The 27,206-nt window shown below is 35.3% G+C and overlaps 1 protein-coding gene across 2 annotated transcripts in view; it reads left to right on the plus strand.

The window, feature by feature from the left end:
* LOC115983685 (ubiquitin carboxyl-terminal hydrolase 12-like) overlaps positions 1 to 27,206 on the plus strand; it is a 38,407-nt gene that overhangs the window by 6,372 nt on the left and 4,829 nt on the right. For both annotated transcript variants that reach the window (XM_031106423.1, XM_031106424.1), the window contains exons 3-16: positions 1,742 to 1,889; positions 1,995 to 2,152; positions 5,800 to 6,065; positions 6,158 to 6,376; positions 6,471 to 6,579; positions 6,666 to 6,781; positions 7,020 to 7,106; positions 11,901 to 12,010; positions 13,236 to 13,310; positions 15,871 to 15,949; positions 16,058 to 16,204; positions 16,291 to 16,371; positions 16,523 to 16,642; positions 18,291 to 18,413. In XM_031106423.1, coding sequence (XP_030962283.1) covers positions 1,742 to 1,889; positions 1,995 to 2,152; positions 5,800 to 6,065; positions 6,158 to 6,376; positions 6,471 to 6,579; positions 6,666 to 6,781; positions 7,020 to 7,106; positions 11,901 to 12,010; positions 13,236 to 13,310; positions 15,871 to 15,949; positions 16,058 to 16,204; positions 16,291 to 16,371; positions 16,523 to 16,642; positions 18,291 to 18,413 — 1,838 coding nt within the window. The remainder of the gene's footprint in view (positions 1 to 1,741; positions 1,890 to 1,994; positions 2,153 to 5,799; positions 6,066 to 6,157; positions 6,377 to 6,470; positions 6,580 to 6,665; positions 6,782 to 7,019; positions 7,107 to 11,900; positions 12,011 to 13,235; positions 13,311 to 15,870; positions 15,950 to 16,057; positions 16,205 to 16,290; positions 16,372 to 16,522; positions 16,643 to 18,290; positions 18,414 to 27,206) is intronic.

Raw genomic sequence — 27,206 nt, forward strand, 5'->3', positions numbered from 1 at the left:
AAAAAGAGTGAAGATCTTACCCAAGGTTGTTTTCCATGTGAAAAAAGTGACCCTATGAGGCATTCTAGATCCTTCAATGCTTTGCATTGAACCTCTCAAGACATCATAATACGATTCAACTTCATATTTTCTACTCTAAGTTAAAGGCAGTGAAAAATTTGATCCTTTCCTTTAGTGGCTGTGAATTAGAGTATAACAAATTACGGCTGGTTTTGTGTGTTTCCTTTTCTATTCTTATTTTTAGTTGGCTATTTTTTTCTTTGATTTGTATACGTCCTGTATACTATTACGATTTTTTATAAATTTCAATTCTGTATTAAAAAAAAAGAGAGGGTAAAGCATGCCTATTAAAACCTAGAAACATGCAAACAAGTTGTGGTATGATCCTTCACCATGGAAGGCAGGGTACACATTCAATCATACAAGGACTGCAATATATGATCTTTGGTTACAAAAGTAGGACACCGAATTCCATCAAATACCCTCTTGTTTCTTTCATTCATCAGATTTCACATAACACATAGAGGTATGGCTTGCCACAGCTTAGCTGTTATGTGGCAATGAAATTGTCTTTGCCAACACCTCAAAAGCTCCACACAGATTTAGGCATCAGCCAAACTAGCCCAAACAATGCAAAGATTGACCAGATATTTGTTGCCAAAGAACAATGAAGTAGCTGGTGATTAATAGATCAAAGCTTCTTTTTCACATATAACACCAATAAAAAAAATGCCTTTTGTGAAAGTTATCAATATTCAAGATTTTCCCTAGACCTGCACAAAGAGTGACAACACCTTTTGTGGGACCTTGGCTATCCTAATGCTCTTCCATGGAAGGAAACCCATGGAACCCCTAAGGGTATTATAGTACAAATGAACCTCAAGCAACCTTTTTTTGTTTGGGATTTACAAGGCTCGGTACCTATCTGGCAAAGAAGAGCAACTCAGAAAAAGAAGCAACTGATTCCAGTTCCCAATCTTGAAAAGTCTAAATGAAATGAGGATTCCGATGTTGAATCTCACCATTAGAAGGGTTACCTAGATAAGATGCTACTCAGGCCTCCTCAAGCTCAAGTGTAATTATTGCTCGAGTGAATATTGGAGTTATCCAAATGAAAACTACCCAGCACTAACTCATAAAGATGTTAAACCATGTTTTAAGCTCCTGGATCATATTAAAAAACATATTGCCAGACTTTTAAGGAAAAAAAGAGGAACTGATGATTTTAATGTCTTCAAGAAGAAGTACAAAAGATTCAATATGTATTGTTTGATATGTGTTTATTGTCTGATACTAACAACTATAGTTGCTAAGTGAACTGATGAAATCGGAGAACTATGTATTTGCAATGTAATCATTTAAGTTATTTTGGCCATTAGTCCCTTTTGTTGAGTACAAACTGCTACAAGATTGAGGATTTTATTCTTGTATTATAATTTCTAGGTTTTCCCATGCTTTCTCCAGAAATAATTGGGCCGATGGTGTTGATATTTTAAGGGTTTATGTTTGACTTTCTATTTTTTTTTTAATTAATTTGATTGAAGTATACCCTTTGTTTAATTGATCCAAATACTCCACATGCATCAAATTTAAATCTTTGTACCAGGCTCAGCTAACACTAGTTATTGTAAAATACAATATTTGAGATGTATTATCTTAATTACTTTTGGCTTTGTACTTTTGTTTGTGTATGAATGGGAACTTTGTGTTTGAATATGATTTTTAATGTGAATTGTTTTAGTAGCTCAAGCAGAAACCACAAGCACAGTGGAAGCTCAGGCCATGGATGATCCACCATCTGCGAGGTTCACTTGGACAATTGATAATTTCTCAAGGCTTAATACAAAGATGCTCTACTCTGATGTGTTTTTGGTTGGAGGCTACAAATGGTATTTGGATCTCTCCATTTGTTACAGTAATTACATCCATATCCCTTGCATTGGATTATGTTTGTTAACTGATTATTGTGATCTGCGTTTAATTGCCCTTGGCAGGCGAATACTGGTCTTCCCAAAGGGGAACAATGTCGATTATTTGTCTATGTATCTAGATGTTGCAGATTCAACGATTTTGCCTTATGGCTGGAGTAGATATACCCAGTTCAGCTTGTCTGTTATCAACCAAATCCATAATAAATACTCAATTAGAAAAGGTATACTCTCTCCACTGTTCTCATATAGAAAATTGATTTTTGTTTAGTAAATTGATAAAGTTGGACACTACTGTATTTTGTCCCTCTATGATCTTATTATCATATCCTGTGCTAGTTTAGAGGTACTTTGCATGCTTGTTTTGAACCTTGATGAACATTTTGGAGAGGATTTAGGATGGTATCATACAAATTCATTTTCTGTGGTTGGTTGGGGCATCCACTCTTGTAAATGGGTCATTGTATACTAAAAAGAAGTTTTTGTGTGGGCGTGAGTGTTCATGAACTGGTGTGGCTTTATGCATCAAATATGGTAAGTGTATTAGTGGTAAAAAGAAAACCTCACCCAATTGCATCATTTTGTATAACAATGCCGCCCAACTGCTTAGGATGCGTTGCTCCAATGTCAATGAACTGTGATTTGATCTGCATGCCTTTGTTTATTGTCTTTTCTACCAATTACGAATGAAAAAGCATTGTGTCCTCTTGTCCACTTCTTTAGTGTACTTGGTCTCACCAATATTGCCTACAAGACCCGCTCAAAATATATCCCTAACCCAATATCAAAATCCTAAATTAACTTTGAAATGAAGCAATGCAACAAAATAATAATTTTATTAAGGTGTTGGTGCATTTAACTTTCAAATTGCAAAGATTGAGGATTTCTCTACTTTAAAAAAAATTATGAATGTTGAGATTTTTCTCATGTGTTCAATAGTAGACCGTTTGTTGTCATTGATTTGAGTCTTTTGATGGTGAAGGTTGTTGGGCTACTAGGTTGAGGGCAGACTTGTCTGAGTTGTTGCCTTGGTGGAAGCGTCATTGGAGGAGAGTGCTGGACATTTAGGAGCTGATTAGATTGATTAGATTTTTGAGAGAAGAGGTGGACAGTCTTCTTTAATGTGCATCCACTAGGGGAAACTGGTGGGTGTAGCTCTTTGTTTTTTTTTTTTTTGGGAGGGATAGATTTAAAAGATATTTAGTAATGAATTTATGTGACATTCATAATGTCATTGATTTTACTAATTAACACCTGTGTGTGTGTGTGTGGATGGAGCTTAAGGATGTGTGTCCACTTGCATGCACAATTGGATGGTTCTGAACGATATGTACTGTAAATAAATTTATGTTACGTTCTTTTGTCATTGGTTTAAGTAATTGACACCTCTCTTTCTCTCTCTCTAGATGGACCTTAAGGATATGTGCGTGCATGTGCATGTGTGCGCACAATTTTTATTTCTTTAGATCATTACTGTCTTCAAACAAAGCCTTGGCTAGTTTGTTGTTAGTGGTTGGTTTTGGCGGGATGACTTCAAAGTAGTTGCCATAAATTGAGATAAAGTTTAAAACTTCTTCCCTTTGGTGGCTTCATTTTGAGCATTCATATCACTAGTAGTTGTGAAGTTCATGGATATTCCAATGGAGGGAGGCAGCTTCACATTGTCTAATAATCTGTCAAGGTCCAGAATGGATAAATTACTGTTCTCCCCCATCTTTGGAGGATAATATCTCTCAGAAAGTGCAATGAATACTCCCATGTTTGCTTTCTGATCATTTTCCTATTATCTTGGAGTGCGGGTTTATACAGAAGGGTAAGAGTCCTTTTGGGTTCAAAAATATGTGGTTAAAAGCTGAGAGGTTTGTTGGATGGGTTACATTTCTCAGCTATTGATGAAGAGGAGGCAGGTTGGCTTAGATAGACTGAAGTTTGGATAGTAGACTGAGGATTGGCATGTCAGGGGTATTGTGTAAGCTAGATTTGGAAAAAGCTTATGATCATTTAAATTGGGATTTTCTCATCTATATGTTGTGATGGTGTGTTTTCAGTGCTGCGCGAGGGAGATGGGTTTATTATTGGTATATTTTCTCTGTTTTCCTGTACTAGTGAATGTTAGTTTGAGTGGTTTTTTCCGCTGTTTATGAGGTCTGAGACAGGGCAACCGGGGATTATATTTCGGGATTCACACTTAGAAATTCATATGATACTGTGTTTATGACCTAACATCTACTCTCTATGGTTGATATGTGAATATTTTGACGGGCTGAACCAGAAATGATGTGGCATTTGAAATGTGTTTTTGTTATTTCAGGCTATTTTAGGTTTTAAAGATAATCAGAATTGGTCTTGGTGGGCAACGCAGATGTAGAAGCATTGGCAGATATTTTGGGATGTAAAGTATCGGTGTTTTCTTTCGCATACTTGGTTCTCCCAGCTTTCAATGAAGTTATATTACTTATCATAAAAAAAAGGGGGGGGGGGGAGGAGGTGCAATATTTCAAGGGTCAAAGAGCAACTTGGCCAGATTATTTACATCGGGGTGTTAAAAAGAAAATTAAATGAAATAGAATAACATATTCTCATGCTAGCTGGATCCCTAATCTGATAAATCCCCATTCACACTGATACTTAATGTGCCCAGCCAACTTTCAATGAAGTTATATTACTTATCAAAAAAAAGGGGGAGGAGGTGCAATAAACTTGGCTCGACATTATTTAAGTCGGGTTGTTAAAAAGAAAATTAAATGAAATAGAATAACATATTCTCATGCTAGCTGTATACCTAATCTGGAAAATCCCCATCCACACCGATAATTAATTTTGTCACAAAGATCTAAATGGGGGATGGGTGATTGGGTTAAATGCAATGGTGATTTATTTTGTAGAATGGATGGTGCTGATAGGTTTTGACAGTGGTTGAATTTTGATGGCACTAAGATGAGCTTGATAGTGTAGGATTGGTTCACCAACAATTTGTTATAGGAAAGGCAAGACAGGCTTGCACCTTGATGGTCTTGGCTGACTTTTTGATTGAGGATCTAGATTTAGCTTCTTCTCTGTGTTTCTTGCTACACATGTAATTTGATTTATATTTATCAGTATTCTATCTTTTCTTTTTTGTATCTTCTATTTATTGTGTGGAAATTTAAATTTGAGACATTTCTGTGGATAAAAGTGTCTATATTGAGCAAGGAAGGTTTCTTCTTAGAGGTTAGTTGCAAGATTTGGTGCTGTCTGCTTTGTTTTACTTTTTTTGCAAGAGCCTAATAATCAAGTGTTCAAAATTTAAAATGTGTTGAATTCAACCAGAATTTACCCAAGTCTTTATTTTTAAGATCTAATGATTGGATAAAAGCACTTGTAAGCCTTCAATGTAATGCTTTTTAAAATTTCTCTATGTTTGAACCACTTAAAAGATTCTAATTTCTAGGTGAAGTATGTATATATGGTGTATGTACTTGTTCTCTCTCTCTCTCTCTCTCTCTCTCTCTATATATATATATATATATGTATGTATGTATATATGATTTCTATAATTATAAAAGAAGTAAATCACCATAGAGACAGTGACTTGGTGGGTTACATAACTAATTTCAGTTTAGCTAATTAGCAAACCTATAATTAACTGAAAAAAACAGATATTGTTATATTGTAACTAACGCTGAGATCATGGCATGGTGACAAGGTTTGTGCATGACAAATACGTTGAATGTAATACCAAGAGATTTAGGATGCCAAGGACAACAAATAATGATTATTTTGCGTGTGATGAATTTACCTAGGTTTTGAGGGCCCTCTCCTAGGGTAGGGTTGTGCTTTTTATTTCAAATTTTATCCATGGTGATAGTTACCCTCTTTTTGCATCTTGCAGAAACACAGCACCAGTTCAATGCACGTGAGAGTGATTGGGGTTTCACTTCATTCATGTGTCTTGGTGAACTTTATGAGCCTGGTAGAGGTAATCTTGTGAATGACACATGCATAGTTGAAGCTGATGTTGGGGTACGTAGAGTTGTTGATTATTGGTCACATGACTTGAAGAAGGAGACTGGTTTTGTTGGACTTAAAAACCAGGGAGCTACATCCTACATGAATTCTCTTCTTCAGACTCTGTATCATATACCTTACTTCAGAAAGGTTAGCATACTTGGTCTTCGTAACTTGTCTTATTGCTGTTATTTCACAATGATACTTCATATTTAATATAAATCTATAAATTTTAATTTCAGAATGTGTATCATATGCCAACCACCGAGAATGATATGCCGACGGGGAGCATCCCTCTGGCTTTGCAGAGTTTATTTTACGAGCTCCAATACAGTGACACTAGTGTAGCAACAAAAGAGCTGACAAAGTCTTTTGGATGGGACACATATGATTCATTTATGCAGCATGATGTGCAAGAACTTAATAGGGTTCTTTCTGAAAAGCTGGAAGATAAAATGAAGGTATACAGAGGTTCCATGGTATTGAACTTCTGCACTTTTTCTTATATGTTCACTTTGGTGGTTATTTGAATTGAAAATTGTTTTGTTAACCCAGGGAACTGTTGTGGAGGGTACAATACAGCAGTTATTTGAAGGGCACCATATGAATTATATTGAATGCATCAATGTGAACTATAAGTCAACAAGAAAAGAATCATTTTATGGTACATATTTGGGGTTACAGCGAAGTACCATATTATCATAGATGGATTTATGGGCCTTATGGAACTTTTTCACATATTAATTGTAGATCTTCAGCTTGATGTCAAAGGTTGTCGGGATGTTTATGCATCTTTTGACAAATATGTGGAAGTGGAACATCTTGAGGTTGATAATAAGTATCATGCTGAACGGTATGGTTTACAGGTAAATTCCTCTGACATATTGTTGTTTCCTTGTGAATTTATGTTTTAACACATCTGCTTTTTCTTGCATTAACCTTTACTGTATAGTCTGTATTCATATCCTTCTTTTGGATTTCTCTAAATGTAGCTAGCATTTGTTCTTCTTGAATTGGATCTCCTAATCCATAGATGTGTTTGCCTGAATGACAAATCCTAGAGGATTGTTTTTAAAGAATGTTTCCAACTTTTTGACCTTTCAGGATGCTAGGAAAGGTGTTTTGTTCATTGATTTTCCGCCTGTCCTTCAACTTCAGCTAAAAAGGTTTATGCGGGATACCATGGTAAAGGTGAGTAGTAGAGTAGATTCAAATGATTTTAACTTTCATGGTATATTTGTTTGATTCCTGTTTATGCTTTGCAATTTTGTTTTCATAAGTAGTTTTGCACAAAGAAACTTAGGTGTCCAAATGCACAAAATAGAAAGAAAGAAAACAAGGGTATCCCCCCCCCCCCCCCTCTGGGGCATTTCAGTTCCTACAGTTTCTACAGGATGTGCATACTTGAATATTAGTTCACCACTATATTCACATGAAAATTAACTTGGCTTCTGTACTGTAGTTGGTATCACTGACAAAATCATATTCTGGTTCATAATCCTCAAGCCACACGTCTTCGGGGCCACATCATGTCGTTTAATTTAAAAAGAAAACCAAGTGGAAAAAAGTCATACTCACTATACTTTTTAAATTTTTTTTTAATTTTTTATCAGTAAGAATAATTTTATCGAGAAGAGACTTCTTCATGAAAAAAACATGAAGTAGCCTAAAGAATTACAATTGAAGAATATTTACATATGAATTGACTCTATGAAATTTTGAACCAAAGTACAATTTGTGAGACCCAAAGCAAAAGTCCACTCATAAAAAGAACTAATGAAAGATGCTAGCAACTGAGTTGCTGTGCACTCCACATCTTCAAAAGTACATCCATTTCTTTCCCGCTAGATAGTCCATAGCACATCCAAAAGTACATCCATATGTAGAAGGGCACATGGATGTGGTCTGTGGCGTGGTATTCATGATGGTTGGGAGAATTTCTCCAAACATGTGGCCCTAGTGGTGGGTGATGGCACTCGTATTCTTTTTTGGCATGATAAGTGGGTGGGAGATAACTCACTTAAAAGGCTCTATCCTCAATTGTTTGTGTGTTCTAATGACAAGAAAGCTTGCATTTCTGATGTATTATGCTTCCAGGAGGGTGGAAACGATAGAATTTGGAATTTGAGATTTCATAGAGATTTTCATGAAAGGGAATTAGAGGCTGCCTTCTCTATCCTCATTCAATCTCATTGGTGTCTCAACGGGAATGGCAAGTTTGATACCCGGTCCTATTACCATAACATGAGGGGTGAAGCTGCCTCCAATTTTCCATGGAAGGGTGTTTGGAAAGCTAAGATCCCTAAGAGGGTGGCATTCTTTGTGTGGACAGCGGTTCATGGGCAGATCCTTACTTTGGATAATCTTATGCTTAGGGGGTGCATTTTGGTGAATCGGTGTTGTATGTGCCATAGGAATGAGGAAACTGTGGATCATCTCCTCCTCCATTGTCCTGTAGCTCACTCTCTGTGGGTTTATATGTTTAAGATCTTTGGGACCCAATGGGTCAAGCCAGGCTCTGTGGAAAGCTTGGTGTATTGTTGGAGCTATTGGCTGGGAAAATTTAATTCAGCCATTTGGAATATGGTTTCTGGCTGTTTGATGTGGATTGCTTGGACGGAAAGAAATCGGCGCTCTTTTGAGGATACCGAGAAATCCTTGACTCAATTACTAGCTCTATGCCAGAAGACTTTATTTGATTGGTCTAGGTGTTGGGGTTTCTCGAATTGTTCCACCATCTTGGAGTTTATTTCTTCCCTTAGTATTGCACTTTAAGTTTTTTCTTGTTGTTTGTTGCTGTTTGTTTGTTTGTTGCATTTCCTTGTGTTCACCATCATGAACACCTTATATTTGCTTTCTTCTGTTTTTCAGTTTGTTTAATAATACTCTTATTACCTATAAAAAAAAAGGTTCCAAACAGCTAACCAATTATTAGAGCCTTCCCTTGGAATTTGATTCTAGGCTGTTTGATGTGGATTGTGTTGGATGGAATGAAATTGTTGTTCCTTTGAGGACACTGAGAAGACATTGGTAGAGGTAATAGATCTATGCTAGCGTAGTCTTTTTGATTGGTCTTGGTGTTGGGGTTTTATAGATTGTTCCTCTCTTTCAGAGTTTATGTTTTCTCTTAGAATAGCCTCTTGATTTCTTTTTCTTTGTTGTTTGTTTTTGTTTTCTTGTGTTCATCATCATGAACACCATGTATTTTTTTTCTTTCCTTTTTTCATTAATAATATTAATCTTATTGCCTATCACCAAAAAAAAAAAAAACTATTAGAGCCTTCAATCCGCCATCTACTTAATAAATCATGAATCTTCTCTAGTAATACCCACCGAATCCCAGACATCCAAAAAACATAACACCATAAACCTTAAGCCACACTGCACTGTATGAAAAGGTGGTCCACAGCCTCCCCATTGCATTGACACATGCAACACCAACTCACCATTGTATAACCCCTCTTCATAAGATTATCACAAGTAAGAATTTTCCCCAAAGCTACTGTCCACACAAAAAAGAAACTCCACAAAGAGCCTTAACCCTCCATACGGCTTTCCAAGGAAAAGACATAGAAGATGAACCCCACAAGGTCTGTAAAAAGATCTAACAGAAAATTGCCCACTGCTTCTTAGTTTCCATCTCACCTGGTCTTCCCCCTCCCTATTGGGAATATCAGATTCTAGCAAATGGAGGAATGAAGCCACCCTATCAATCTCCCAATCATTAAAATTTCTCATGAATCCCACACTCCAATTCCTCCACACCACCACCACCACCCCGTCCCCCTCCCCCCACCTCCTGTATCTCTAACAAATATTCCATAGAAGCATCCTTATCGAATGCAGTTTCAAATAGCATCGGAAATCTCATCTTCTAAGGTTGATCCCCACACCAACAATTGTGCTAGAATTGGATTCGACTACTAGAGCCCACCTCAAAATGAAGGCACTGTAAACATCGATCTCCCCACATTCTGATACTTTTTTTTTTTTTTTTGATAAGTAAAGAAATTTTATTTAGTCTTAAGGAGTCACCCAAGTATACAAGAAGAATACAGTAAGAGTAAGGGGTTTACAGTTAGTGCGTATTACCATCTTCTAGTTGGCCACAGTGATCAGTTTTTCCCTTGGAAAAACATTTGGAAGCAAAAGATTCCCTCTAGAGTGGCTTTCTTTGTTTGGACCGCTACCTTGGGGAAATGTCTAACAATTGACAATTTAAGGAAAAGAAAGGTTTGCATTTTGGATTGGTGTTATATGTGCAAGTGTAACAGTGAAACCATTGACCATCTATTCCTTCATTATCCGGTTGCTATGGAGTTGTGGGATATGGTTTTTGGTTTATTTGGAGTTTGTTGGGTTATGCCAATGTCTGTTGTTGAGCTTTTTGCTTGCTGGCAAGGTCGATTTGGTCGCCATCGCAACGAAGATATATGGATGGTTGTCCCTCATTGTTTGATGTGGTGTATTTGGAAGGAAAGAAATAGTAGGTGTTTTAAAGACAATGAGCGTTCTATGCTTGATCTCAAGCTTCTCTTTTTCAGAACCTTACTAGAGTGGTTCTCAGTATGGAGAAACCATCATTTTTCTTCTTTTTTGGATTTTCTTGATTTATGTAATCTATGTAATTGATTTGTGCACCCCTGTATACTTCCTGTGTACTTGGGTGCCTCTCTCTTTTCGTTATCAATAAATCCTTATTACTTATCAAAAAAAAAAAAAAAAATACATAAATTACAAGCATCCATCAAATCATAGACCCAAAAAATAGAATGACTTCTTATGATAGACATCCAATCCGATAGAGTTTTAAAAAAGAACAGTTTTATATCGGCTATACCACTATACTCCTTTTAGAATCTTCAAAACACTAGTTGTTTCTCTCTCGCCAAATGCACCACATCAAACAATGAGGGACAGCCATCCAGATAACACCATTGCGATGATGACCAAAGTTTCCTTGCCAACATGCAAGGAGCTCAACCATAGTCTTTGGCATTGTCCAGTAGTACCAAACAAGGTGAACGCCATAGACCACAACTCAAAAACAATAGGAGAATGTAGTAAAATATGATCTATCGATTCTCCATTACTTTTGCACATATAACACCAATCTAGAATCAACACCTTTTTACGTAAATTATCAATAGTCAAAATAGTTCCCAAAGCTACAGTCCAAACAAAAAACACGACTTTGGAAGGAACCTTTTGCTTCCAAATACTTCTTCAAGGAAAGGATTGAGTACATACACCCAACAAAGTCTAATGATAATTGCTTATCTCAAAGCCCTTGCTCTTAGCAGGCGTCCAACACATCTTATCCTCGCTAGTACCCCTCAATGAGACTCCATATATAAAATGCCAAAAAACAAATAAAGATTCTGATTCCCTATCATGAATTGCTCGCAAGATTTCCAAGTCCCAAAAAAGAACCCCATTGGGAAACTGCATGAGATCAGCGACATAAGCCTCCTTATCATTGCTGATTCTAAATAAATCCGGAAAACACACACTCAAAGGATTATCCCCACACCAAACATCATGCAAAAATTTCACTCTAGTCCCATCTCCAATCTGAAACTGAATGTAACGAGAAAAAGTAGACCAACCACTACTAGTAGTTTTCCATAAACTCACCCCATAGGAGCTTGGAACAGAATTAGAGCACCAATCTCCTTCCTTAGTTCCATATTTAACCCTTATAACCCTTCTGCATAACGCTTCTTTCTCATACTGAAATCCCCACAACCATTTTCCCAAAAGTGCTTCATTAAAGTATCTCAAATTTTGAATTGCTAGACCCCTAGAATCAGTTTCAGATTTTGCAAGATCATTAGAGCTTCTTGTCTTAGTATATAGGAGCTTAGAATATACAACCTCTTATATTTTGGGCTCCGTGGATGGTTTTTCTTATGTCTCATATTTCTATTTACTTGCCTTTGAACACCTGTAATTGGAATTGCCTTTTCCACTTATTGGTGACAGATAAATGACCGCTATGAGTTCCCTTTGGAACTTGATCTTGATAGAGAGAATGGAAAATATCTATCGCCATATGCAGATAAGACTGTTCGCAACCTCTACATTCTTCACAGGTATTAATATTCTCAGTTATTGGGTTTGATAATATGTCCTTTACTTATTGGGAAAAATCTTTGCTTTATTTGGTAAAATTTTTCTAGACAGCTTCGTAGACGTAATGAAGTAATTCTTCTATTGGATGACATCTCATGGGAATATAGTCTGGAATACTGATGAACTGGATTAATGACATTCTTCAGTTTATTTACTCATTAATTTGTTCTAATGAAATGAAAATTGCCCATCTTATTAGCAGTGCTTCTTTCAAGCATTCTTCTGCCAGAAGTCCAAGAAGGGTGTTGTTTAAAATTTGGTGATTCACTCAAAGTCCTCTAGACATTTGAATGTATGATCTAGATTGGTTAGCTGTTAGATGGAGAGTTTCATCTATATATATTATGCTAAGATTGAAATACTAAAGTGGTGGTTACTATGTGTCTGTACTTATAATTTCTTAGCCTGGTCTAGTATATTATTAGGTAATTACTTGAACATTGCTACCATAATGCTATGCCCCTCACCAACTCTAGTTAAACATTTTTCTCTCTATAAAAGCAACTGAAGCCAATGTGGATCTGGATCCATCTTTGTAGTAGTAGATCTATCTACATTCTTAGATAGTGACAGCTAAGAAGCATTTACACTCCAAACTATTTGTCATGTTTGTGTCAAACACTCAAGGGACACTATTCCATGCGTGTCCTTAGTATGTCACTATGTTGGGAGTTTTTTAAAAGTTTTTTATTTATTTTTTTATTTATAATAATTTCCTTTGAAAGATTTTAACAGTTGTTATTTATTTTGCAAACTTAAAATGAAATTGTACTTAAATATATTAATTAATTGTTGTATCCCCACCATGTTGTGTCCTAATTTTTCAAGAATTGCTGTCTTGTGTTGTGTTGTGTCCATGTCCAGGTTTTTTTAGAGTGACAGTCATACTATTGCAGGTTTTGGTGACTACTGTCTGTAGACTCTTTCTTCATTGATGACCTTACCTATCTCTGTAGGAATGACATTTGTATAATTATAAATTTTCTTTAGAGGGTACTCTTTTATTTCTGATGAGTTGTGTATTTTGTATTAGTATTACCTAGAGTTTCCCGAGACTAAGGGATAAAACATAAAAAGTGCACCAACAGCATATGATACTTTTGTGCTATTCCTCTCTTTGATTGCTTAAGATAATATTCATTGATGCATTTACAGATGGTAACATCCACTATTCTTTCTTTACAGTGTTTTGGTTCACAGTGGTGGGGTGCATGGTGGACACTACTATGCATATATCAGGCCAACCCTATCTGATCAGTGGTAATGCATATCGGAAATTTTTAACTACATTCAACACTCCCAATACTAATTGTTATCTCATTAAACTTTTGTTTTATATTTTTGTTTATGCAATTGACTTATTGACCTTATAAATGTTTACTCAAGCTTTGTTTGTTAAGTTGTTATGGAAATTCAATAAGGAGAGTCAACATTTTTGGAGACTTGCTTTTGATAAAAAAATATGGGGAAGCATGTGTTGACTAGACCTTTGAAGTGGTAGTAAGACCTTATGGGTGTAGCCGGTGAAAAGGTGTAAGACATGGATGGATAAATTTAATGTCAATATTTCTTCTACTGTAGGGTTTTGGCATTACTGGACCTCTGATTGCGAAGGACAGAGATGCATCTTCTATATTGAATTCAAGATGGGAGGATGGACCGTGTTATTGGAATTTGAGATTCATTAGTGCTAAACTTACACATACAACTTCAATGGATTTTTTGTACTCTCGTTTCAATTTTGATTGTATAGCAGGTCATATTAGATGGGATTTGAACAAAAAATGGTAAGTTCCGTCTGTTCTAACTATGAAAGGTTGAGGGGTACAACTAGATGATGGTTTCTTTGAAAGAGCTTTTGGTGTAGCTAGTTGCCTAAGAATGTAGATTTATTTTATTTTATTTATAATCTAATTTTAAATTATAAATTTTTTATGGACAACCACTTTGGTTAAAATTTAAACTGGTCAATCTTATTAGATGGAATGTGGTCATGGTCCATTGAAGCTGTATGTGTAAGTTTAGCAGTCTGTGGATCACTTGTTGCTACATGGTTCATTTGTATATGAAATGTGGTCCTTTGTATTCCTTGCATTTGGGATTCAATGGGTGTTGCAAGAGAAGTTGATAGATGTCTATGCATGTTGGAGAGGGCTTTATGGATGCTAAGTCTGATTCGGAAGGCGATTCACTGCATTATGTGGACAATTTGGGGAGAGGATAATTAATCTTTTGAAGGCGTAATGAGAGCTATTGTTGAGATGAAATCTATATTTTTACATTCTTTGTTCACAGTATTATGGATCAAGATTTGCATTAAGGATTACTTTAAGTTCATCTCTTTGCACTAGTTAAGGATGAACTTACTAGACTGATTCAAGATGAAAGACCCTTGGTGTATGCTTTTTGCAGATTATAGTCTTAGTGGATGAAAGTGAAACTAGACACGGAGTCGATACCAAGCTGGAAATTTGGAGGGATGCTTTAGAATCTAAATGTTTTTGTTTAAGTAGATAGAGTACATGGGGACAAGGATGGAGATGTTGTAAAATTTGATGGTCAAGAGATATTGAAGAGTGAGTGTTTTCTATATCTTTGATCAATGATTTGTAAGGATGGAGAGATCGAAGAGATGTGAATCATTAGATAAGAGCATGGTGGATGAATTGGAGAAGTGCATTAGGACTATTGTGTAATTGAAGAATACCTTCTAAGTTATAGGTAAAGTTTTACAAGACTAGCTACGCTATATGGTATTGAATGTTGGGCTATTAGGAAGCAACATGTTCATAAAATGAGTGTGTGCAAAAAATAAAATGAGCGTAGTTGAAGTGAAAATGTTAAGATGGATAAGTGAAAATGCATAGAAAGATAAGATATGAAATAAAAAAATTCATTAAAGATGGGTGGTTTATATTGATGAAAAGATGAGGGAGAGATATTGGAGATAGTTTGGTCATGTGCAGGGAGGGGAATTAATGCACCGATAAGGAAGAGTGGTTTGATTCAAGTCGAGCTAACTAGAAGAGGTAGAGGAAGGCCTAAAATAACAATAGTAGAAGTAGTATAAAAAAAACAAGTTAATTAAGGTGGCAATAGAGACTATAATTTTGGATAAGAGAAAATGGCAGAGAACAATGTATGTGCAGACCTTGATTAGTCTATTGAGGATCTATAGTTGACCCCAAAGTTTTGAGACTATTTCTTTGTTGTTATTTGAATATTATACTATGTTTTGGTTATCTTATAACTCTTCAATATAGATTCCATGGATCTCTTTGATCTTGGATTTTAACTCTTTAGTAGATTCTTACCATCTTAGAATTTAAAAAAATAAAAATAAAATCATTCATTACTTATTAAAAAAATGGTTTAGGAAAGTTTTCAGCTACAGCCATTCTCATTCCTCCATAAGGCTTTATCTCTGATTTACTTAAAATGAAAAAGTTCTTATTAATTTATTACACTGCTTGCTATGCGACTATACTAAGATGATAGCAGGGCAGATTCCCCCACCCCCCCCCCCCTCCCCTTCTTTTTTCAATTGAAAGGAAAGATAATCTTTGCGGTGTTACTTCTCTTATCTTCATTTTTTCCTGGTGACTTCTTTCCGTGCTGGGTTTTAATTGGTTCAAGGTTTTTGTCATTGTTAAATGAAGTGAGCTGTGGATTCTTGGAACTGGAGTGATTGAAGATCATTCATGTTTTTTGATATGTAGTCAAGCAGCTTTGGTTTCCTTCTGTCAATGATCCTCCCAAATATTTCTTGATATTTCCATTGATTTGTTAGATGTAATACACCTTGATTTGTTGCTCTTAGGTTTAAATTTGATGATGAACGAGTGACAAAAGAAGATGTTAAGAGGGCACTAGAGGAGCAGTATGGTGGTGAGGAAGAGGTAATGTTTTTCTCCACATTGCTTCTATGTAATTTGTATGTTTGTGTATTCTAATTTTTTATCGATTTTTTAGTTGATGCATTTTCTATTATTTACTACGTGCAACAGTTGCCATCGGCAAATCCTGGGTTCAACAACTCTCCATTTAAGTTTACTAAATATTCAAATGCATATATGCTTGTATATATACGTGAAAGTGAAAAGGAGAAAATAATTTGTAATGTGGACGAGAAGGACATTGCAGAACACCTTAGGGTAAGGTGTTTGATACACTTATATTTGACTTGAAAGTTTTAATACTTCTTTGTCAACAAAGTCTTGCTTTGAACATCACATACCAGATAAGGTTGAAGAAAGAACAAGAAGAAAAGGAGCAAAAGAGAAAGGAAAAAGCAGAGGCACACCTCTACACCATCATAAAGGTTACAGCTTCAGCTTTTGAAAACTCCTGCATGTGTGTGTGTATACTACATACATACATACTGTCCTCTCTCACAGTTGTTGCTTTTTTCTGTTTATATGTATATGCGTCACTCATGGAACATTATTCATTAGTTCCATTATTGCCTGTAGGTTGCACGTAATGAGGACCTACTTGAACAGATTGGAAGGGATATATATTTTGACCTTGTAGATCATGACAAAGTTCATAGTTTTCGTATTCAAAAGCAGATTTCGTTTAACCTTTTCAAGGTACTTTGTGATTTGTTATTTTTTATTTTCTTTAAAAAATGTAGTTCTTTTTTAATAGATGGAGTTGTGTCTGCTCTGTTTGGGTTCTGATGTATTTTCGTTGACTTTTAACTGCATTTGACATCTTATTTAAGTTAGCGTGCCATGTTTACATGTAAACACACACACACACAGACGCATATACAAGTAGTATGACTGTGCAACGCATGGCTCAATACAAAATCATCTGTAAATTAAAGTGAGATTTCACTAACACCATTGAAATTTAACAATAAAATAGATAGTGAAATAAAAGAATCAAATTTGCCTAAGTTATATGACAGGAAGCATATCATGTTACACTGAATTTTCATCAAAACAAAAATTTATTGTAGATTAAAACAATATTAAAAATAATGAATTTTTTTAATCTCTTGAAACTTTTGATAAGAGATATATAATTGGAGTAGTATATTAAATTTCTTGGAACTTTGATAATAGATTTTCACATATAGTGAATTTTCCTAAAACATTTAATGTACTTGTAGTGAGCCACATTGTAGCATGACATAAGACTCAACTTTCATTACATACAATATCCTTTCAGTCACTGTAGATGACATTTGGTGAAGTAATTCCATTTTAAATATTGATGCTTTGATAAATAAATCTGCTTATAGTAGTTTTCAACCCCTATTGTCTAAGTATGGGGTGGTGGGTGACTTGATTATCAATTGTTTAAAAAAAATTCATGCAATAGCTCGTTTTCAGATAAAGTTGAAATTCTGTTTTACATGTTATAATTTTTGGGGTAGATTCATTCCCTTACTCCAATAGTAGATTTTTATAAGCAAATTCTGGTTAGATTTGGTGATCAGTATAGTTTCCTTCCCCTTTAGTAAGCAGGGGGTCTTGAGTTTGACTCTCAATTTGGCATTGGACTTTACTGATAATAATACTGATTACTGATAAGTAACATTTTTTCGTTCTTAGATCTTATAGTTGCTTATGATTATTCTGGATTTCTAATTGAGGTCAATCTAGAGCAACTGTTTTTTATGTTGTTTTGAATGACCTCCATACTAGATATATGTTTTTCTCTCGTAAAAAGCATATTCAAGATTAACCACAACAAGATATTCTATAGATGTTATTGATTAACTACCACTTGTCTCAAAAACTTAAAATGTTAGTAAATGGTGAATTAATCATTTACCCATATTATTCTAACATTCTTCCTCGCACATGGGCCCAACCTTCCCCTTAATAAGTGAGGTCCAACACATGTGATTTTTAACCTTTTAAAATGGTAGGCAGTGTGCAGACGAAGTTTGAACACATGGCCTCCTACTCTTATACCATGCTAAGCTACCACCTTGTCCCAAAAGCTTAAGTTGCTAGAAATTGTGAATTTAATCATTTAATCATATTATTCTAACTCTTATTGTTAAACTACCTTTACTTTTTTCAAATTTTATTATTAGATTATAGTTTATACTTAATTTTTTCTTATGCCATGCTAAGCTACCACTTGTCTTAAAAGCTTAAACTGCTAGAAAATGGTGAATTTAATCATATTATTCTAACTATTATTGTTAAACTACCTTTATTTTTTTCAAAATTTATTATTAGATTATAGTTTATTCTCAACTTTTTTTTTTTTTTTCAGGAAGAAGTTGCCAAGGAGTTGGGTATACCAGTGCAATTTCAACGGTTTTGGCTTTGGGCAAAACGCCAAAACCATACATACAGGCCAAATCGACCACTGACACCTCAGGAGGAAGCACAATCAGTAAACACTTGTTGACTTTTACCTTCATGTGTCATGGATTACACTTGAGTAATGTTTTTTGAGTTGTGGTTGTTTATAAATTTGTCGTTTGACCTCTTTTTGATCTGCTCAAAGACTCAGGATATAGCTCAGATACATCAAAGAGTGTGAATCTAGGAAATATTGTGGGTGTGATGTGGGCATATTGGGGATTAAATCTCTTTAATAATGATTGAGGACTCCAAAGATGTCTAAGGAATGGAGGAAAACTGCTTCAAGACCAATGAATTAGAACAAAAGAGATATTTGAAGTTGTACCAATTGTCATGGGGTAAGATTTATCAAACTGGGAAGGTTTGGGGAACAATGAATGTGTATAGTTTAAGGTTCACCACTGTTGTTTATCCTAATCATGGATTTACTTAATAAGATTATTAAGAAGGCAATATTGGGAGGAAGGTTGTTGGGGTTTATGGTTGAGGGTAGAAGTGGCGGTGTGTTGAACATGTCACATTTTCTGTTCATAGATGATACTATTATCTTCTGTGGAGGTGACATGGAATGTGTAAGGGTCTTGAGGTGTATGCTGCTATGATTTAAGTCAATTATGGGGTTGCAGGTGAACTTGAGGAAAAGTGAGATAGTGCTAGTGGGGGTTGTTCAAAGAGTGGAGGAATTAGCCATGGATTTGTGTTGCAAGGTGAGCTCATTACCCGTGAACTATTTGGGTTTACCATTGGGTTCTTCCTTTAAGGCTTGGACAGTGTGGAACAACATTGTAGAGAGGATGAGAAAAAAGATTAGCTGGGTAGAGGAAACTATATCTTTTTAAGGGTAGCAGAATCACTCTTTCGAAGAGTGAGAGGATGGGAAAAAAGATTAGCTGGGTAGAAGAAACTATATCTTTTTAAGGGTAGCAAAATCACTCTTTTGAAGAGTATGTTATCTAACGTACCCATTTATTTCTCTCTTTATAATGTCAATTTTTGTAACCTCATTTTTTTTTTGGATAAGTGAATAAGCATTTTATTGAACTAGACTACTTTGTGTACAAGAAAGTAGACATGAAGTGTAAAGAATGATAAAAGATTATGTACAAAAAGATAATGATACTAAGAACTTAGGAATTGAATTGCTATTAGTAAAACCCTACGTCCAGGACCAATCAAACAATGATATAGCAAATCTCAATTGTATCCATGAAGATTCCACACCCTCAAATGTATGATGATTACATTACCGCCACAAAGTCCAAATCAAACATAATGTGACCATGTTCCAAATATATCCAAAGACTGCATGCCTACCCAATTTTGCCAATCAAACAAAAGGTCAGCGACTGTTAAGGGTAGCACCCAATAAAATCCAAAGGAATGAAACACAAAACTGCACTACTCAAATGCAACACTACAATATAACAAAATAACAAAAGATGCTCCACTGTCTCCCTGCTATAGTGACACATACTACACCACCCTACGAATGTGTATCCTGACTTAATGAGATTATCACAAGTGACCCATGCTACAGCCTATAGTCCAAATAAAGAAATAGATCCTTCCAAGGAAAAATCATAATACAAGGGGCCTTGATTGAGTCATGGAAGATTAATATGCTACCTTGCAAATTCACTTATTCAAGAATTATTTTTGGGTCCTCATGTGAAGTCCTATTGAAGTGAAAGTCTTGCCCTTTTAATGGTCTAAGTATGAGTCTTTTAGGGTTAAAACAGTTTTTAATTTGGGTTTTTATTTTATTAGTTATGGTCAGTTTTATATTGAGGGGCAAATCTGTAATTTCAGCAATTACTGCGAATTAAGGGTATTTTGGTAACTTTCTTGAATCTAGAATCTTCTAGGGTTTTAAGTATCTTAGGTTTATTTTACTTTGGGTCCAAGTTAGTCTTTATTAGGTTTTATTAGTAGTCCTAATACTAGTAAGAATCCTATTACTACTAGTACAAGTAAGAGTTTATATATATCTTGTGCTCAATCTATTAAAAAAAAAATAGAATGAGTTGATTAATAAAATTGACTGTTTTGAGCAATAGGCACGTTGGCCTTTGTTGTTTCTTTCTCTTTCTCTCTTTTCTTTATTTTCTCTTCTTTCTTTCTAGGGTTGCTGTTCATGATACTGTTCACACAACTCCTAAACAGCCCTGACTTCTCTCTAATTCTTCTTCTTTCCTAACCCTAAACCCACCACAACTAAATGTAGGCAAATCCCTAATTTGTCCTACGTCAATTTGGTTTCAGAGCAAAAAATCCTATCACAAGCCTTGCCAAAATCTTCTTCAATCACTTGACAATATTTATCATCTATGATCATGCTGATGCACGAAGATGCATCTCTTCTTTCAATTGTTAGGCGTATTCAAGCTATACCCAAGCAAGAGGTGGATTGGAAGTGTACTTCAATATTTAGGACCATAGTGCGTTGTGAAACTGAAAATTGAATGCTTATTATTGATGGTGGCAGCAAAATGAATGTTGTTTCTGAAGCTATTGTTGAGAGGTTGATTCTACCAATCGAACCACATCCGAAACCATACAAGGTAGCGTGGATAAATAGCACCTTTATTCTGGTAACAAAACGATGCTTGGTTTCTATTTCTTGTGGGCAATATAATGATTCTATATGGTGTGATGTTATTCCTATGACTGTGACTCATATTTTATTAGGTTGCCCTTGGCTTTATGACCAAGATGTGTATCATATTGAAGAGTACAATACATATAAATTTATGTTCAATAATGCACAAATTATGTTAAAAGTCTATGAGTGCAGAACATCTAGAACAACTAAGGCAAAAACAAAAGGTCAAGCCTAAGGATGCTGCTGAAACTCCAAAACAAAGTGCTATATTGCCACAAAAGGGAGTTGGAGAGCTGGAGCAAGATGAGAATAAGTTTGATCATGGGAAAGTTGATACCAAGTAAGATATTGGTGTTCTTGCAATGGAGATCATAAAGGAGCAAGGTGAGCATAAAATTGATCTTGGAGAAATCAAGATGAAGGAAGACATTGATGTTACTACCATAGATCAATCCAAGAAAAGTTTCAAGTTGAATATTCCTTTGGTTATTGATTTCATCATTCCAAATTAATTTAATGATACGATGTGATAGAAAAATTCTTTTTTCTTGGTGCTTCCAAAGGTGATTAAAGAGTTGGTGCAAGTTTCAAGTTTGAAGATCCTTATACTTCAACACTTTAAAACTTGAGGTCGAGTTTCTTTCAACTAGAGGAGTATGATGGAGTCATGGAAGATTAATATGCTATTACTTTGCAAATTCACTTATTCAAGAATTATTTTATTGGGTCCTCATGTGAAGTCCTATTGAAGTGAAAGCCATGCCCTTCTAATGGTCTAAGTATGAGTCTTTTAGGGTTAAAACAGTTTTTAATTTGGGTTTTTATTTTATTAGTTATGGTCAGTTTTTTATTGAGGGGCAAATCTGTAATTTCAGCAATTACTGCGAATTAAGGGTATTTTGGTAACTTTCTTGAATCTAGAATCTTCTAGGGTTTTAAGTATCTTAGATTTATTTTGCTTTGGATTCAAGTTAGTATTTATTAGGTTTTATTAGTAGTCCTAATACTAGTAGGAATCCTATTACTACTAGTACAAGTAAGAGTCTTTATATATATTGTGCTCAATCTATTCAAAAAAACATAGAATGAGTTGATTAATAAAATTGAGTGTTTTGAGCAATAGGCACGTTGGCCTTGTTCACGGTACTGTTCATGGGTACTGTTTACACACCCCTAAACAGCCTTAACTTCTCTCTAATTCTTCTTTTTTCCTAACTCTAAACCCACTGCAACTAAATGTAGACAAATCCCTAATTTGTCCTACATTAAGCCCTTAAGGCATTATAAAATGAGTTTATGTCAAAATCCTTTTTCCTTTTAGGCTGTGTTTGTTTTGGCTGAAATTGATTTCAAGAAATCCTTTTACATGAAACCGTGTTTGGTTGCGCATGGAAAATAGAATTTTCCGGAAAATCATTTACTTTGACTGTAAAATAGCCCCTTTGACCTGGAAAATATTTTCAGCTTCTGTTTTACCTTCAAATCATTTCCGGAGATGCGTAAAGAGAGAAAGGCAAAGGCCTCACAGACGCGCAAATAGAGAGAGTTTGAGATCGCGCCGGTCAGATCGCGTCTCCTCGTCCCCTCCACGTGACGGTGAGATCGCGCCACGAACCGATCGACCCACCTCGTCCACCGGCGAGATCACACCATGAACCCACAAATCGATCGCCGTCCTCGTCCCCTCCACGTGATGGTGAGATCGTGCCACGAATCCACGAACCGATTGACCCACCTCCTTCACCGGCGAGATCGCGCCACGAACCCATGAACCGATCGACCCATCCCTCATCCTCACCGACGAACCCACAAACCCGTGAACCGATCGCGCCACAATTGGTCCTGTGATTTTGATTTTTGTTTCTTGTTTATATATTTTGATTCTCTATAATAATATTTGTTTGGATCCTAAGAAAATGTGAGAAACATGATAAAAATGGGTTTTTTAGAGCATTTTCAGCAACACAACCAAACACTAGAAAATATTTTCCAAAGTATTTTTTGGAATACAACCAAACACTTGAAAATATTTTCCTTTCCCGAAAATATTTTCACCTGAAAATATTTTCCACTCGGAAAATATTTTACATCCAACCAAACACAGCCTAAGTCTCCATCTCAACTGATCTCTACCCTTCCAATGAGCATAGTTATCAAAACCGAATTGGAGATTAACTTGAGTCACTCAATTGAAAGACCAGTTCATTGGTTCACTAGTTTAACCAGTGGTTCATTGGTTGAATTGTAAGTTTATTAATTAACTAATTAATATATTTATAATTATAAAAAATAGCTAAAATAAGGAAAAAATGGACCATTCATTTAAATTAAAACTAAAAGAAAAAGAAACGTTAACACTACAATTTGGAGTAACCTGTATCCCAATTCCGATCCATTAATAATTTTAATTGTATAAAAAAAAATTCCAGAATTAAATAAAATCATAATTTATAAAATATAAAATAATTTTAAAAAAAGTTTATGAAGCAAGAAAAAGTACTTGATAGAAGAGATTAATAATAATAATAATGGACAATGGAGAGTCAAAAGTCCTGACAAAATTTTCTTCATTGTCCTATTGCTTATGAGCTATGGTCTATGGTATGGACTCTATTTGGTCTTTATGGGTTATGCCGGGAAGTGTTACTAATTTACTTTTGAGTTGGCAAGGTTCCTTCGATGGACATTAGAGCATTGATTTATGGAGGGCTGTACCACATTGTGTCTTATGGTGTATTTGGCGAGAACGGAACTCAAGATGTTTCGAGGGGAAGGAATGGTCTATTTTGGAACTTAAATCTCTCATTTTCCACACCTTACTGGAGTGGAGTTTGTCCTCTAATCGTTTTTCTTGTTCTAATTTTTTAGAAATGTTTGATCATTGTAATTTAAGAGTTTGATGGACTGTTATCCATGTCCACCCCCGGTGTACCTGGATTTTTGATTAAATACAATTCTGTTATTTATCCAAAAAAAAAAGTCTTGACAATTTTAACTCAAAAAAAAAAAGTCTTGACAAATTGACCATGCATGTCGGTCAGCAGGTGGGGCAGTACAAATTGACTATTTTACTAGGGTAGAAGCTAGTTACTATTAGTATTAGCCATTAGGCACTCTCAAATAGTAAGAAAAAAAGCATCTGACACTTCTGAAAAGTTTAAAAATTTGTTAGCAGCTTTTAGATTGGTTGGCTACTTTGCGAAACCAATCATTCTCTTCATTTCTTGATTTTCTTGATTCTTGTAATTTTTGTTGACCCCCTGTACACTCCTTAAGGACTAGGTGTCCCTTTTTTGATTTCAATAAAACTTATTATGTATCAAAAAAATTTGTTAACAGCTTTTGTTTTCCTTACCTTTAGGTATCCTATATGGCGAGCCTTTTATCCGTGGGTCAAACAAGTTACATTTTATTTTGCGGTTACATGGGTTTAAGTGGGATAATTGTGTAAATGGTATGTAAGTGTAAACATTTTGAGATATATCAGGGATCATGGAATTTCTGTTTAAACTGATGGTACAGTACGGTTTAATAACACTGCCAATTAGAGATATTAGAGTAAAGAAGATTGAATAAGGACATTACCACCTATATCTCTCAATCATTAAAATCTCTCTTAAAACTCACATCCCAACTCCTCAGTCCCCTGTCACTGTAACAAGGAATTTACTGAAGCATCTCACTATAATGAACAAATGTACAAGTCAGGAAAGGCCATCCTAAATAGTTGGTCACCACACCAACTATCATGCCAAAATTGAACTCAGCTACCCTCCCTACCTTTTAGTGGATATAGTGTAGGAACCTTTTTGACCCCACACTCTAAGTGGGCAGACTTGAGAATGTACTCTTCAATAACATTAACCTTGCCCTTTTTGACAAACACAGTTTCTTCCAACCTAATAATCTGTGTTCCATCTTCTCTAATGCTTAAACTCATCACCCATACCACCCCAAAGAAAACCTTTAAAATTTCTCAATTCTGTTTTCCACACTAACAAGAATGATGAACAATGAGAGATAATAAGTAGGTAGACTACAGAATGTCCTCTTCAATAACAATAACCTTGCCATTTTTGACAAACACAATTTCTTCCAACCTAATAATCTGCATTCCATCTTCTCTATAATAGGATTTCAAAACGACTTCGGCTTGAAGGACACCCCAAAGGCATACCCAGGTAAGTTGTTGGTAAACACCCAATCTTACATCAGAGGGTATTTGCAAGTTCTGGCCTATTCTGAACCTCACCGAATACCACTAGGAACCATCTCACTCTTACTTTGGTTTACTTTGAGGCCTGTCACAGCTTCAAAATAGGTCAACACCATTCAAATATAAAGAATTTGCTCATAATTTGCATCACAAAATAATATTCTATCATCAGCAAATAATTAATGCAAGACGCACAAACCAACAACAACATTGGAGCCCACCTTGGAACCCCAAATATAGCCTCTCTTCTTAGTTCTCCTTAACATCGTATTGATGACCTCCACCAAAATGAATAACAAAAGGGGATAATGGGTCATCTTGTCTTAGACACCTCGAACTACTGACAAAGTTAGAACCCCAGATAATATTGTGTTAATTAAAAGACAGATCAGACTATAACATGAAATTGGACTGAGAGTTTAATATAATTAGATGAGATGAGGATAATAAAATATGATTTTCAGGACGTATCAAAGAATGTTCACCCTAGTTATTTCTTTGTTCAATCATCCATAAAGATGGTCTAATCAGAAATGAAAATAATTTCTGTCATTTATCTTGTGAAAATTGTAATATTTGAATGGCTGATAATTTTTTTGGGTCTTGTCTTCTATATTTTCAAACGAAATCAGAGGAATCTTTCATCATGATTTAAAATTTCATATATCTAGATTAAATCCTTTTCTTTCATATTTTTTTGGAGGATGTTATCCATAGGATTAGGGTAGGATGGATGAAGTTTATGAGTGTAATTGAGATACCATGTGACCTTAGAATACTTATTAGGTTGACAATAAAGTTTTGTAATGTTATAGTACTGGCTATGCTTTACAATATTGATGTTGCGTTATCAAGATGTGATTTTCATAATTATAATTAAAATGAGAATACCATGGTGTGTGAGGCAAAATTCCAGAAATGATAGTCATGATTGAAGATATTCATTGAAAGTTGGGAGTAGTAGTACCTCCCAAGGAAAAGTTTATGTTGAGTCTACTACGATGGTTTGGACATGTTCAACAAAAACTGGTGAATGCATTATGGTTTTTTATTTTATCTATTTTTTTTTTAAATTAAGTAAAATTTTATTGAAGAAAGGAAAGGGGCTGACACAGGCTGTGAACTGTCCCATTTCAAAGAATACATATCCAAAAGAGAGACTAAAAAAACAAAAGACATCAAAGGATGCCCCCCTGGGCACTCATCCAATTCTTATGCTCTTTGATTAGAAAAGTAGGATTTTCAATTCCATCAAAGGACCTCTTGTTTCTTTCATACCACAAATCCTGCATGACGCCAAGAGGCAGGACTTGCCACACCTTAGTTTCTTTGTGGCAACGAAAATGTCCTTGACAACATTCCAGTAGATCAATCATGGATCTAAGAATCACCCCCCCAAAAAAAAAAAAAAACAAACAAAGCAAAACAAATGACCACATATTTGGTGAATGCATTAGTGTGAAAGACCGATTTTGATTCAAATGATATTATAGGTTAGAGGGAGGTTTAAATTAATGAGTGAAAGTCGCAAATTTGATGGGCATATATATGATGAGGAGCACGTTCCCAGATAGTTGAGAGAGACTTAAGGGAAGTGGGATTTTAGGTTGTACATCTATGAAGGTGGATTAATATTAATGCATTTGGTTTCTATGGCTTATTTTTTTGGATTTTGTAGTCCCTTTAGCTATCAGCTGATGAGTCTCAGCTTGCTTTTATTTTTTGCACTTTTTTGTTGCTTTGTTCCCTCTGCATGTGTTTCCGGTATATTGTTCTTGAGTTTTAATGAAATCTCATTACTTATTAATATATAGCATTGAATTTGGTTAATCTGATCTTGTTATTTGATGGCATGATGATCTTGGGCTGGGCTAATGGATATTCCTTTGGAGGGAGGTCTTTTATCATGGTCTAACTCCACCTCAGCCTCTAGAATAGATCGATTTCTCTTCTCTCCGGTTTTGGCAGAATACTTCACTCATTTCTCCCAAAAAAGGCTTCCT

This window comes from Quercus lobata, chromosome 4, assembly GCF_001633185.2.
Source record: "Quercus lobata isolate SW786 chromosome 4, ValleyOak3.0 Primary Assembly, whole genome shotgun sequence".
NCBI classification, from domain to species: Eukaryota; Viridiplantae; Streptophyta; class Magnoliopsida; order Fagales; family Fagaceae; genus Quercus; species Quercus lobata.